Here is a 14,419-nt window from a genome sequence, read left to right as displayed (position 1 = left end):
CCTCAGTTGTACATTGGACCTTGTAGGTCAAACTCCCGAAAGGTCACATGCTTTATGTATCGAATTGTCGGTCTGTGGGATGCCATACTGTAGGATTTGGAGAATGTAGTCACGTACATTTCGTCAGATTTGGAAGTGGAGGTTGGTGCACAATCAACATGGCGTCGGAACCAGTCTGTGTCGAGGATTTCGAGTCGTTCCTTAAGGCAAGTGTGGCGGACTTTTTCTGGGAATTCTACAGATGCGGGGCAGACGGTGAGCAGACGCTGCGAGACAATCCACTTGCCTTTCAGAGGTAATCCTCAGTCGAGTTCTCAGCACACACACACACAAACTGTTTGCTGAAAAAATAGAGCCCTCTGCCTAATTAATGAAATCCTGCCTGTTTGAAACAGTTGTCCTAGGGCGCGCGGCTTGAGTTAAGACTTCAAATACACCCTTCCTAGCTCTCTATTCAAAATGAATTAGGTTCGTTTTCGGAGAAAAGGATATAGTCCAGAAGGCCTAAATTTGCCACAGGAATAGGGTCTACGATATCATTATTCCTCTACACGTTCTGCAGGCAGTATGCAGAAGTTGCCAGTCTATTTTCTTGTATTGCATGTTTTCAATACCTTACGTTTTGGGACTCTCATACACATTATTGAGAGTCCTAAATTTTCGGACTAGGTTTGTCCATGAGTACTACATTTTGTATTTTGATGTTTCTTTTGTGGGATATCCCAAAGGTATCGTCTTCGACCGCGATGTTTGAGGGACGTGTCTCAACGAGACACCAGCACCTCTATACTCGGTCACCGCTTGTCATTTCCCGTTGGTGTGTCTCCCACGTGCTGTCATGTCTTTGCGCATCGTGATGCAGAAGTTGCAACTGCAAAGGGTAAGATGACTGCGTGTTGATGACTGTAAAGTAATCGCATAGTAATCGTAATCGTCAGATTGGCGTACTTTCCTCGCCTTCCACCGCTGTGACCCGGGTTCGAATCCCACCTGGACATGTGGATTGAGTTTTCAGTCTCAGCCTGATTTCGTGGGTTTTCCCCAGAATATTCGTTTGGGGTTTTCCTCGATCCCACCCCTAAAACTGTAACACTTCTCATTGTCTTCTCTCTACATAAACTGCAGGTTTCCTCAGGCTTGCGAGCTACAGTGGCTGGGGTGTTTTTGAGGAATTCTTCGTTTCATTTCCAGAACTAATTAATAATAATAAAAAGATTAACGCTGGTCCAAGTCGGCCAGCCTATAGTGCCGTTTGTACTAAACTCGACTGACTCGCTGGGCCGAACACATACAAACAAATCTAGCAATTGCTTATAAGCAGAAGCACCGAGCAAAAGCAAGAGCTCATCAAGCCAGAAGCGTAAGGAAAAGCAATTGGTTAAAAATATATACATAACCTTTTGCTTTGACTAGCAGCATTTTCTTATTTAAGCTTGCCTAGCAAGTGCTTAGACTCGCTCTTCATCCAGATGTACACCAAGTAGGCCCTAGCCAGGAAAAGAAAGAGAGGGCTCTTCAGGATGTCAAAACATCAATTGTTACAAATACTGAGAAAAAAACACTGATGACAAACAACTTTTGAAGAAGGTAGCCAACATGAAAGCAAAGGTCAAGAAAAAAACATATGCAAAAAAAAAATGAAGATAACGGTTGACCTTGTCTGATAAGCAAGAGCTCAAGCTTCCAGGTGGGGAACTTGAAACACTACAAGCAATTGCTTAATGACAAAGGCAAAAGCTTGTTTTTTTTGTTTACGTTTGTAAGCAATTGCTAATGTGGGAATTAAGCATTTTGCTTGCAAGAAACAAACTTTTGCTTTTGCTTGTTAGCAATTGCTTATTTTTTATGTATACATATTATAAGCAAAATCCTAGAAAAAGCAATTGTTAGTTTTTATGTATTCGGCCCACTGACAGCATGTCTGTTGTGAACAGAGCAGTGCTATCGTATAGGATTACCCCGTATCGCCTGTGCATAAATGTTGCTAATTGTGTCGACCAGATGCATGACAAGACTGCAGTGAGTAGCCATTCTGAATCAATTGAATGGAATTGTGAGATCACCAAGCTTGTCTGGTTTTATAGGTGTATCCAGCGTTGGGTCTGCCATGATTCTCAGTATGTGGTCCAACAGGAGTCTGGAAGACGTGGCTGCATCAGTGCACCCCGACACGCCACTGCTGCTTCAGCTTAACATGCTGCGCGACAGAAGCAGAGTGGAGGCGGTGATCAAACGGGCCGAGAAAGCAGGCTTCAAAGCACTAGTGATAACGTCTGATCAACCGATGATGGGGAACAGGATTGCCTACTCAAGCAAGAAGGTGGACCTGGATCCGGATATGACGTAGGTTGCAAGCAGCGTTGGTAAATTGCTTGCAAGGTTATGACTCGAATCGTTTGGAACATCATAATGAATTGTTATTCAGTTGGTCTAATAAAGCTGAATTTGATGTTACACTTTCTATTGACGAGTCACATTTGCTATAAAACAAGACTATAATGCGATCCCGGTAAAGCTTCCAGACCAATTTGGTATGAGGGTCTTGGTCCGGGGGTCTAGGCTGTGGTGGTCATAAAGGTCATAGGGGAACTGTAGGGCCAAGGTGGGCTTAAAGAGTCATTAAGTCACAAGTGTGGGTGAGATAGGTATACAAAGACCCACTAGGCTGGCCCTGTGGGTCCATCAACAAAACAGATACATGTATATTATATATTTTTTTCATCTTCCGTGCAAAGATTTCCACAAGTTCTACTGCCTGGCGAACGTTACACTCATAAGATGTCAGACGAAATCATTAAAGATGCGCCTATGACTTGGCATGACATATTGTGGTTGAGGAGAATTACGTCACTTCCGGTCGTGCTGAAAGGAATTCTTACAGGTAAATGAAGGAGCTGATTCTAGAATCACAAAACAGCCGCAGGATTGTGCTTTCACGGAAAATAGCTTTCATAATGAAACTTGAGAAACCTGGGGCACATGTTAAGAATGAACTTATTCGATAAGCACAAAAAAATTTCAATTTAAATTTGACTGTTTTTAAGTGATGTTATGTGCTGAACAATTCTCCTTCTAAGCACTCGGCAGGAAGACTGGAAAGAGGTCGGTATAAGACCCTATTCATAACTTGAAGTTCCCTTGAGATTTTTTGTGCCAAATAGTTTCGCCTCCTTTGCAAAGTTAAGCTTTGTTTATTTATCCTCAAGCTGCAGATGCAAGAGAAGCAGTGAGGCACGGTGCCGCTGGTATCCTGGTGTCCAACCACGGTGGTCGGCAGCTGGACGGGGTACCAGCTACCGTAAGTAGGCTGGTTCACTCCTTCACTAAAAGATCACCTCGGCTGATGGGATTTGGGACTTAAGGCTCTTCAATCATAATGTAGTATTCATCCGTTTACCAAATGGCACAATTTGCTCGAGAACGAGAGCGACGCGTCATCTGATTTATGTATTCCAGGCTTCGGAAGGAGAGGCGGAAATCAGTCTTAAAGCTCTTCCCTCGCTGGTATAATCACCTTTGGCATAATTATGTACTAAAAACAAGACTAATGTTTACCATGAAAGTGTGTTACGCATTGTAATCGCTGCTGAATAATCCGGTTGCGTCTGACGTCACATATCTGAGGGCAGGTGTTCGTTCCTCTTTGGGACGCATGAGCAGACCCATGTACTTTCATTGCCGCTATTTTAACTCCCAAAACCTGATGTCGCACAGAGAGGGCGCACCGTGCAAGGGGTCTGAATTCCAAACTTGATCACCACCAGATCGACGTTTTGGCCGATATAGTCAACGCCGTCCAAGGCTCCAATGTTGAGGTGTATCTTGACGGAGGAGTACGCAAAGGCACCGATGTCCTCAAGGCCCTTGCTCTGGGAGCACGAGCCGTCTTCGTCGGCCGACCGGCAATCTGGGGGCTCGCTTACGACGTACGTATAGCGCTTTTATTTCTCAAAGAAAATTGGCTGCCAAATTCAGTTGGTAAAACTGAATTAAGTGGATTGTTTTGTTTTGACAAAATATTGTTTTAACTCGTATTTGTTATTCTCTCAACATTTTGCAGGGGGAGAAAGGAGTTGAAAAAGTTCTTGGGATTCTGAAAGATGAATTCACTCTGGCGATGGCCCTAAGTGGTAACGTGTGATCGTCTCAGTCTTGAATTATAAATTGGCCCGCACAGAACTGTTCAGATTTACTGTCTTATATACAGAAGTCTATTTTTAGCGGTTGCCAAAAAAATATCATGTTTTGGTCGAATTCGATCTTTTACAGCTAGTGCTCCACCCAAAGTAAACATAATTACTTATTTTGGCTTAGAAGAATTTGATGCTAAACGCTTACCATACCACAGTCTGGTTCAGGGCTCGACCCAAACAATAATATCAAGGTAAATAGTATCTGGCCTTTTCACTGAGATATAAAATTGTGAAAATCATACATTTGTTTTTTCTCATATTAAACTGTGCTGTCACCCCTGCTCTGAGCCCAGATTTGTGGTTCACATTTTTCGTGTAGGATGAATGTAGGCCTGCGCCGCTTGATTGAAGGTAACAGTTTTGCTAGTTACAATTCAAGGAAAAAAAATCTTTCTTTTTTCCCCAGGTTGTTCGTCAGTGGCGGATATCACATCAGACTTGATCGCAAAACCGCCATTCAGCAGGATGTAGAATCACAGAGACAACAACTATATGCCACGTAGTATTAGCAAAGAGCAATAGCCTTTTGAAATTTCGTGAAGGGGTAGTTTGGAAGAGAGAACTTCATTTTCTACCAATTTTGTATTGAAAGAGACGTTCATTTTAACTGTGAATTAAATGACCAGGATCTATATTTCAGTTATATAAAACAAATATTGAGTGGCTTTAAATCGTAAAATGGGGGGGGGGGGGAAATATTATCGTTCGGTAAAATCTGGACTTTTTCATTTCCAGACTAGGATGCATTGTCTTGCCCCTTGTCTGGACTTTTTCATTCTTGAATGAGTGTGCGTTAATCACTACATCAAAACTTCCCTATTCGTTTCAATTTCTCTAAGTCAAACAAAAAAAGGGGTAAAAAAAATCAAATACTAAAAATAATGTTGAAGAGTTTGCTTTTAATATTGCATTAAAAAAAAATGATATTTCAAAATGACTAAATTGTCTACAGTGTCATGTCTGTGTTTGGAAAAGGGTATACAGTGAATACATGCACTGGAAATTTTCTGATGTTGTTAATTAGAAACGTTGGTCCATGCATGGTAATTTGTCCGTGGTCAAACATGATGTAAATTGTTTAATACATGTTAATGTTACCTTTGGGGTACATTTTTGTCGTCATTACTTATACCTTAGGGAGACACCGGACATTAGGGAGACACATCAATGTCTCCCTATTGTCACAGCTCCTATTTAGAGTCAAAATTTGTACCGTCGCAAATAGGCTAGATCGACTGCTTCTGGTCGCAAACATAAATACACCAACATTTGTGGGAGTATGATAAGGTAAAATTGGGGTTAGGTGACATTTAAGATAGACAATTTTTGTGCACAAGTCCATGTCTCCCAAATGACCCATTTCCCGTAATAATAATATGTATTATTTTTTAGTTATTTTTTAAATTTTCTCTACAATAAAATGCTTAAAAAAATATAACATGCATATAAAATACAGCTAGACCAGGAGGTGAGGTGAAATGTGGAGAAGGCAAGACCGAGGAGAAAAATAATGTTCCTATCACCAAAAGGTTCAGTCTGCCAATGGACCGATTCAGTCTGCCAATGGACCGATCCAGTAAGCCCCTCCCACTGCGCACGTGGTAAATTAACACGTGCTCCTCTCCAATGCCACACAGCATTTTTCTGCCGCGCACATCATACGCGCGTGCACGCATGTCGGACTTTTGTGCGCGCATGTCGGACATAAATCACGGCTGTGATTGGTCAGAACACCATGGGGCGGTGCTTACTGGATCGGTCCATTAATACAACGATAGCTCATGAATAAATCAGTGGATGGGGAATGAAAACCATCAAACAAAATGATTCATGCGAATGAACGGTAAAAAACAACAAACAATTAAAACATAAAAAAATATAGAGGGGACTAAAATACTCTTCTTGTCTACTTATTGTCCAAAGTGTGGATTCGTAGTTCCGAATCCACACTTTTAACAAGAGTGTGACGTCATATAGCAATGGTTTAACTTCATGTTCGTCATGTTGATCTCACCAGCTGATGTTTAGAGCTCCTCACTTTAGAGGAATTTACCCATGTATCATTATGACCTCAACCCATTATACATTTGCATACTTCCACAAAATTCACATTCTCAGTTGCGTCGAGAACACATAACTTTTTGTCTAGAGCCAGTCATCTAATACAAATGACTGAAAAGAATCAAAATACATGAACTATAAAGTGTTGCCTTAACCATCTTACAGATTAAAGAGTATATATTCATCATGAAAGACATAAAGTATGCGCTCCCGATCACTTTTTAAAAAGACAGTAAAATTACATCTTATTTGTACAGTTATTGTATATGATTATGTAGTTAAAATAGTTTGTCGTGATCAATGATTGTTCATAGTTCTATGCTCTGAAATGATCCGGTCTCTGGTCAGCGCGCGCGTCGATTTTAATCATGCACGTCGATCTTTTTATTTCCAAAATGTTCCGCGGTAGCTCCCAAAGCGCCCTCTATTTCCGCACCTCCTCAATTTTTTTTTTTACCAAAGAGCACCAAGGAATGGGAAATTGCACCAAGGTAAATGATCGAAAGCACCAAGGCAAATTATGGAGGACACCAATGTACATGAGGACACCAAAAAAGCAAAATAGTACCCACCTTGTCTGTAAAATCCAAGCTTGAAGAAAAAAAAAAAGCCCCCCCCCAAAAAAAAAGCCCCCCCAAAAAAAAAGCCAAAAAAAAAAAAAAGCCGCGTGGCCGCGTCAATTCCGGAACTTTGGTCTAACCAGAGACCGAATATTTTTTTTGTTGGCCTAATCTGGATTATTTCCTCGAAAGGAGGCTCTGTTTGTCCTCAGGACCACCTGAGGCGTAAGAGGGACCCTGTCAGTGTTGCCATGGAGCGCAGGAACTTTGACGCCAAAAAAAGTCCTGGTCTTTGCCGTTCCCATTCCAGTAGGTACAGGCTCAAAGTGTAGTTCTACACCTTGCCGTATGGCGGTGTTGTGATATAATCGGATGTGATATCCGCTACTGATGAACAACCTATGGTGATAAGACAGGGGAAATGAATTATTGAGATGATATCATTTATCTTAGTACATTTCTAAGCAGCAGTTAACCTTCTGAAGTGGACTACACTATATCTAGTGTGATTGGAGATATAACTTACTATAGGCCCCCTATCGTTTTCTATTAACACTCGGCCATCACATACCTTGTGTATATCTATTTTGCTTCCGATTTTGCTATTGGTCTATGAACCAAACCCTATTTTTTTGTCAAGAATTTAAAAATTCAAAACAAATACTTTTAAATCATTAAATAAATTTATGATATATAGTCCAGCCTTTAACAATTAGAATTTACCACATAAGGCCATCGCCCGGCTGAATTCGTCTTTCAGGATCTCAAGAACCTTTTGAACTCCTTTTTCAGCCTGTGAATTCACAACATAATACAGTCAAATCGTCATTATACCAACAAACAGAAATAATGGTATTAAGAAAATACGTGTATATATTGTTTGAAATGCTACGTACGTCATAGGCGAGCCCCCAGAGTGCAGGTCGGCCGACGAAGACGGCTCGTGCTCCCAGAGCAAGGGCCTTGAGGACATCGGTGCCCTTACGTACTCCGCCGTCAAGATACACCTCAACATTGGAGCCACGTACGGCGTCGACTATCTCAGCCAAGACGTCGATCTGGTGATGATTAAATTTGGAAATCATTGAGGCAGCTATTGTGTTGATAGCACTCGGATGTCTAGTCTGAACAAGTTGGCGGTGCTTTCGGGTAGTCACAAAGAAAGCAGCAAAAACACCCTTCGCTGGTAAGCATGATTCTTTAATACATGCATGGAGCACATCACGAACCAGTGAGAGACACTTTCCCCCTTTATAGACTGGCTTCCGCCACTTATGAACTTACAGAGCAGCTGGACTGTTTCGCCCTCGTATATCAAGACAAAACCTCGCCTTCGGTACACTTGCTTAGAAACGTAAAGCGATGTACATTGGACGTTTATCAGCGATATGTAAAGTGCACTTGAAAAAATTCGAACAAGTTTGCCTACACAGCACCTTGTTCGTGTAGTACATGTAATTACAAGCTCTGATTTCGTACTAAACCTTCTGTATGTGTGCTAATTTCCCTTATTAGGCCTACCACAAATTTACAGATGAGGTATATACGCTTCTTGTTTCTCAGCAGTCATCTGAAACTGCACCAACTTGCAAAAAAGCACCAATATGAAACTACCACTTGCACTCTTGTATAAGGAGTGTACTATACTTACGGTAGCTGGTACCCCATCCAGCTGCCGGCCACCGTGGTTAGACACCAGGATACCAGCGGCACCATGCTTCACAGCTATTTTTGCATCTTCAGCTTAAACAGTGAGAATAAAAGTTTTAGTTAAAAAGGTTTCAACGTGATTTATTTTCTGTCCACAACAGTGTTGGCTGGTAGCCTGTTTTTACGTGGAATTTAATTGCGTTCAGTACACTGTGTGTATAACAGCTATGATGAAATGACCTGGTTACCAGCCAAGATGTTGTTTGCAAAATAGGGGCATTGCAGACTGGATCAACCTTGTTCCCATGGGTACGAGATCTTGCTGCGCCATGTTTTTCCCATCATGCCTTGTGCGATCGTGAAGGAACGCGCACGCGCCCATGGAGTCGAGGCAGAAAAACAGGGGGAAAAATCAGGCCAACTTGACTCGCTCTTTAGCCAACAAAGTTCATGAAGCAGAGAATATGAAACGGATTCACAACAGCCATAGCGAAACCGCGGTGTTCACCAGACTGGGCCGTTGCAGTGCGTGTGAACCAGTAATCATCATCGTTGCACCGAGTTAACCTCTGAGTGACGTCACGACTAGGTCCGCAAGTTTACGCTTTATAATTTCGACGGCTGTTTCATGATTCTTATATCTCAAAACTTTGCTTACCTGTGAGAATACCTTTCAGCACGACCGGAAGTGACGTAATTTCTTTAAGCCACAATATGTCCTTCCACGTCAGAACCTGCGTCCCGTCAAGTAATTCTCCAGCTTTCTCTGCCGTCATTTTCTCTTCAGGCAGTAGAACCTGCGGAAAGCTTCACACAGGAAATAAAAACAAATGTTCGTTTGGGGTTTTCCGGACCTTTAAACTAACCGCATCCTAAATGGCAAGACCAATCTTTGAGTGAAGTTTTGCCTGTAGCACTTTCAAAATCTAGGATATGACAGCCCATCATTAAGCTTTCTTTTAGTATACAAGAATCATTCAGATCACTCATGTATTTTTCAAGTTACGGAATTTCGAACACAAGCACCGTTTTGAAGTTCTGTCCACGGATCACAAAAAAGTAAGTCCTCTTTCAGCAAAACGAAAAGAATTCTCATAGGGTTGCACATGAATTATTTTCGTTTTGCTGAAAGAACACGTACCTCTTTGTGATCTGTGGACAAAACTTTAACAGATTTGAATGATTCTTGTACTAAAAGAAAATTCATTGATTGGGATTTCATATCCTAGATTTTTAAAGTGCTACAGGCAAAACTTCATTCACAAATTGGTCCTGCAATTTGGGATACTTTTTTTTACTCACCCTGTACGTCATAAATCTCGTAGAAATGTGCGCGACACATGGGGGAAAACAAGAATACTAGATACGACAAAACAAAATTTGAGCCAAGTCATATTTCCCGCCCATACCACATATCGGAAAAAAAAGATTGACGTAGTACAAATCAAATCAATTAGTGGTACACACATTAAGTATCCCATTTTAAAATATCAGTCCAACTTCTTTACGCATTCATTTAAAGTTGCGACCTTTGTGACCTCTCCCGAATAACTTACCTGTACGCAGTCGGGTCAAAATCTATTTTCTTTCGTCTAGTGTGAATTCTTTTTCCCGTAACTGGTTGGTCTACCGTCACCACCAGAGCTTTGAAGCCTGCTGCCTCGGCCCGTCTGATCACCGCCTCTAGTCTGCCGCTTTCGTCGCGTATGAGGTTAAGCTGCAGCAACAGTGGCGTGTCAGGTTTCACAGATGCAGCCACGTCCTCCAGACTCTTGTTGGACCACATGCTCAGAATCATGGCAGATCCAGCATTGGATACCCCTGTAGAAAATATACCACGCATTTATGACGTGCATATTTAGAAAGATTATAAAGATCTATACGATTTGCATGCCCTCATGCAGCTATTTCTCTTAATACAGTTTTGTGGCCCCAAACTTGACCAAAAAACTTGAACACCTTAACTGGAGAGTTCTGAAAAGTGAGGGTATTATCATTGGTATCTTGATGGCAGTCTGAATTTACCGTTTTTACAATTCTGTCGTAACGTATCGCAGACAGTCTAACAATATTATGTCGTAAGAGTCGGGGAGTCAGGTTGGCGCAGTGGTTACTTTCCTCGCCTTCCACCGCTATGGCCCGGGTTCGATTCCCGCCCGGACCACGTGGATTGGGTTTTCTGGTTCCGTGGGTGTTTACCAGAAAATTCTTCTGAGGTTTTCCTCCCACCTCTATAAATTTCTTCTCATTGTCTTCTTCTTACAGGTATCTTCTGGCTTTCGAGCTACATGCAGTGCCTATAGGGCACTTTGTGGAATCCTTGGTTTCATTACAGAAAGATATAAACAATAGATAAATAATTACCCTCAGCAGTTGCAACATCTGATATTTATAATTGGCGTCTATTATGGCAGTCTACAATACAATTTACCGTATTTACAATTCTGTTGTAAGGCATCGTGATCAGTTTTACCCTTTGCAGTTGCAACTTCTCCATCCTCGTGCACAAAGCCATGACAGGCCGTGGGAGACACACCCACGGGAAATGACAAGCGATGACCGAGTATAGAGGTGCCGATGTCTCGTTGAGACACGTCCCTCAAACAGCGCGGTCGAAGACGATACCTTTTGGGAGAAATCATTGAAAAATATGTATTAATCTAGTGTTACTTCTGCTTGGACTATTATAAAAGCAATGCATTTCTTGGTGGCAGGTTGGCGATGGTATACACCTTTTTTAACATGTTGGATAGTAAAGAAAGCTGATGGTATTATTAATACAATCTTGAATTATCCAATTAACTAAGAGTAAATCATGAGTTCTCTCGACCCTCATAATGTCTTAATATTTGAAGGGAAACTGGCACCAAAGGGTAAATATATAGGCAATTGTTTCGCCAATGATCGAGGTTGCTGTATACAACGGCGATAGGCTGGGTACATACAGAAACAAAGAAACCCCCGTTTTTCAACACTTAATTTGAATAATAATTTGACTTAAATCCTAAAATAAAAAAATCCTCCATAGACTGGCACCAATGGCATCAAATTTAAGTCCGCCTTACAAATTCTGTGAAATTGGTACCGGGATATCCTTTCAATTTGAAAAGACACAAAATGATATGATGTATTGATGGGATTACATGCATACCTCTGAAAGGCCAGCGGGTTGTCTCGCAGCGTCTGCTCACGGTCTGCTCCGCTTCTGTAGAACGACCAGAGCCAGTCCGACACTCTCGCCTCGAGGTATGACTCGAAGTCCTCGACACAAACTGGTTCCGATGCCATTTTGATTGTCACAGGCCTACACAACACAACCCCGCTACTTTCAAAATCTGACTAGGAAGTGAATAGACTTAATGCGGGGTGCATGCCTGTAAATAGGCCAAAAACCCGTCCGCCAAGCTCATGAATAAAAGTTATGCCCTCAAAATATTCTATATTAGAGACTTCTGAGAGCCATAAAATTGGGGAATTAAAGAGATATGGCAATGAACCTCTGACCCGGACTTGGGGCTTTCAATTCTGAGCATTTTGGATGCTATTGGGCTCGAAAGTGGCGCTATTTTGCCATGTTGTGGAGGGATCGTTTTTCAAGATGGCTACTTTTCCGCTTTGGGGAAAATAGGGGTCGTCTTCTTTGGGTGAGAATATCTCGAAAAGTCAATGGTCAACCCACCAAAAAATGAAAAGAAAATGAAAGATGACACATTGATAATCATTTTTCTGTGCAGCTTGAATACCTGTGAGAGTTCTGAGTATTTTTAAAAGAATTTTGAAGTATGCGCATTTTAGCACTAGTGTCTATGGGAATTTTTTTTGCAGGGTTGCACCCGTAGCGACCATCTGAGAGGGCATCTTTAGTTATTTTTATTCAGTAACTGATTAGTGTACACAAGGTTCACTCATACATATCCAAGCAGACAACTATCATATTGCCCTATACAGTGGAACGCCGCTATAACGAACATCGTTGGATCCACAGAAAGTGTTCGTAATAACGATCGTTCGGTATAGCGATTTTGAACCGACGGTACCCTCTTTTGACCAATAGTGAACTGGCATTTCTCACGAGTGGTTTTCCCTTTTATTCCTTGGAGAAATAATAGCCATCTTTCGCTCTTCAACATTCAAACACGATGTAACTATGGGTCGTTTGATGTTCGGGAATTAAAAGTGGCCCAAATAGTATTTAATACAAGTCATGTACAACCGGTAATTTTTTTGTTAATCTGTTGCCTTTTTTCAACAACAATGTTCGGTACGTCTTATTCATTTAAACCGGGAGCCAAGGATGATGTTCGGTATAACCGAATGTTCGGTATAGCGGTGTTCGGTTTAGCGGCGTCCCACTGTAATAATTTCGATAAAACTATTTCTAGTGTCAGAATGACTCTTTGTAATCATTTCACAGAACGCAGGAAACAAAGAAAACACCAAGTACTTTTCAAGTACAGACAGTGAAACAAAAGCAAGGTCCTTTAATTGTGGGACTTTACAAATTACCGTGTTATAACAGGTACCTTGTATTATCAGTAATGGAAAACAAAGACAAACAAAGACATGGGACCTAAACTTTTCCTTGTTATAAGCAGGATGTTGTATTAACAGTGCTCTTCTTATTGTCAGGGTTCGACTGTAACATCAACTGGGCCAAGATCATAAAAATCGATTCTGGTATCGAAAACCGATTCGAAACCGAGCCTAACTAAATACAGTCAGGAATCGATTCAAGTATCAATTAACTTGACTTAAATTGAAGCTGTGAGGCCAAAAAAACAAAGTCTCCGGTTTCTGGTATGCGCGCGCGTCGCCGTAGCCATGCGCGTCGGCAAAATGAAAAAGTTTTTTTTTCAATGAAAGATGATGTCTCAAAACCGCCAAACTCACTGGTTTAAATGGAATCCTGCTGCTGCACAATTTTAACGTGTTTTTAGATTGGGTTATGGTCCACAATAAGCTTTATGTGGCCTCTCTGGACTCCCATATATATTTGCACTAAGTTTAGTCGGGCATCATTCATGCCATTTGCAGTCATCAGCCGACATTCGAAGCAAAAAAATCAGGTAAAAAAAAAAAAAAGCCGCGTCGCCGCACCACTTTTTGGGCAAGCTCCATACCAGAAACCGGAGACTTGTTTTTTTTTGGCCTAAGATAAGATGCCTCAGAAAGATTTGTTTTACTTTAATTTAAAAAAAGTACTTCATCCTGAATTTTTTAGTCTGTATTCATGGCGCCTAAACATGGGTTGCCCCAGACTGTTGTGTGAAAAAAATGTATCCATCAGGAACTGACTTTTTATCCCAACTGAACCCATATAGACTAATTAGATATGCAATATGCCCGGCTAGGCTACCAGGCCAAGGCAGCTAGTAGTTGCCTCATGGCTTTCCGAACACATACAAAAAAAACCACGCCTACATGCTGATATTTTATGTTGCCACTGAACTCACGTTCTGTGGCCAATTGCGCTAGTGAGTAGTGCCAGCGTTATGATCTCACGGAAGTAGCATAGGATTTCTGGTCACGTACACAACAAATAACTTGCATTTGTAGTTTTATACGGTGACTGCATGCATTTTCATTGTACATGTACATTGAACAACCTACGTAGGCCCGTACCCAATATAACATTGTATTCACTAATTACGGGCAGAAACATTTGTCATTATGAGCAATGATACCTACCTAAATTATAGGCCCACTCGACGATTTGTCCGCACTGAGCTAGGGGTAAACGTGCCGCGGTTTTATGCCATACAAATACATGTAGTGCGTTAGGTGAGGTAAAAAAAAATGTTTCTCCTAATTTTTTCGGAAAATGGGAGGAGGCGGCCCGGTGTGGTGTTTTCTTTTCAAGATGGCGGATTTTTCAGAAAAGATTAGTTTCTCGACTCTTTTGCTAGTTTTGTGTCCAAAGGAGCCACCTTTCTATCAGATTTTGAGCTTGCATGC

The 14,419-nt window shown here is 41.5% G+C and overlaps 2 protein-coding genes across 2 annotated transcripts; one reads left to right on the top strand and one right to left on the bottom strand.

The window, feature by feature from the left end:
- Window positions 1-25: 25 nt before the first annotated feature.
- LOC119724585 (hydroxyacid oxidase 1-like) lies at window positions 26-5,274 on the top strand. Its single transcript, XM_038195694.1, has 8 exons — window positions 26-295; window positions 729-880; window positions 2,085-2,343; window positions 2,736-2,881; window positions 3,207-3,298; window positions 3,765-3,926; window positions 4,061-4,130; window positions 4,600-5,274. Exons 1-8 carry the CDS (start codon window positions 48-50, stop codon window positions 4,662-4,664), a joined length of 1,194 nt encoding a protein of 397 aa, XP_038051622.1. The 5' UTR covers window positions 26-47; the 3' UTR covers window positions 4,665-5,274.
- Window positions 5,275-7,000: 1,726 nt separating this feature from the next.
- Window positions 7,001-14,357, bottom strand: LOC119724587 (hydroxyacid oxidase 1-like). Its single transcript, XM_038195696.1, has 9 exons — window positions 14,153-14,357; window positions 11,616-11,768; window positions 10,938-11,089; window positions 10,021-10,285; window positions 9,123-9,271; window positions 8,466-8,557; window positions 7,711-7,872; window positions 7,538-7,607; window positions 7,001-7,213 (listed from the first exon to the last, which is right to left on the bottom strand). The coding sequence occupies exons 2-9, from the start codon at window positions 11,750-11,752 to the stop codon at window positions 7,149-7,151; spliced, it is 1,092 nt and encodes a 363-aa protein (XP_038051624.1). The 5' UTR covers window positions 11,753-11,768; window positions 14,153-14,357; the 3' UTR covers window positions 7,001-7,148.
- Between the last annotated feature and the right edge of the window lie 62 nt (window positions 14,358-14,419).

This window comes from Patiria miniata, unplaced genomic scaffold (genome assembly GCF_015706575.1).
Source record: "Patiria miniata isolate m_02_andy unplaced genomic scaffold, ASM1570657v1 HiC_scaffold_18, whole genome shotgun sequence".
NCBI lineage: Eukaryota > Metazoa > Echinodermata > Asteroidea > Valvatida > Asterinidae > Patiria > Patiria miniata.
Note: the sequence above shows the minus strand (reverse complement) of the source record. Positions and strands in the feature narration are given on the sequence as shown.

Coding starts and splice junctions, on each gene's coding strand:
- LOC119724585 (XM_038195694.1), top strand. CDS start 48: ATGCTTTATGTATCGAATTGTCGGTCTGTGGGATGCCATACTGTAGGA. Junction 2,882..3,206: donor GCTGAAAGGAATTCTTACAG/GTAAATGAAGGA, acceptor TTTATCCTCAAG/CTGCAGATGCAAGAGAAGCA. Junction 3,299..3,764: donor TGGACGGGGTACCAGCTACC/GTAAGTAGGCTG, acceptor GATCACCACCAG/ATCGACGTTTTGGCCGATAT.
- LOC119724587 (XM_038195696.1), bottom strand. CDS start 11,752: ATGGCATCGGAACCAGTTTGTGTCGAGGACTTCGAGTCATACCTCGAG. Junction 10,286..10,937: donor AGAAGTTGCAACTGCAAAGG/GTAAAACTGATC, acceptor TATTTTCTACAG/GGGTATCCAATGCTGGATCT. Junction 7,873..8,465: donor TGGATGGGGTACCAGCTACC/GTAAGTATAGTA, acceptor AATCATCACCAG/ATCGACGTCTTGGCTGAGAT.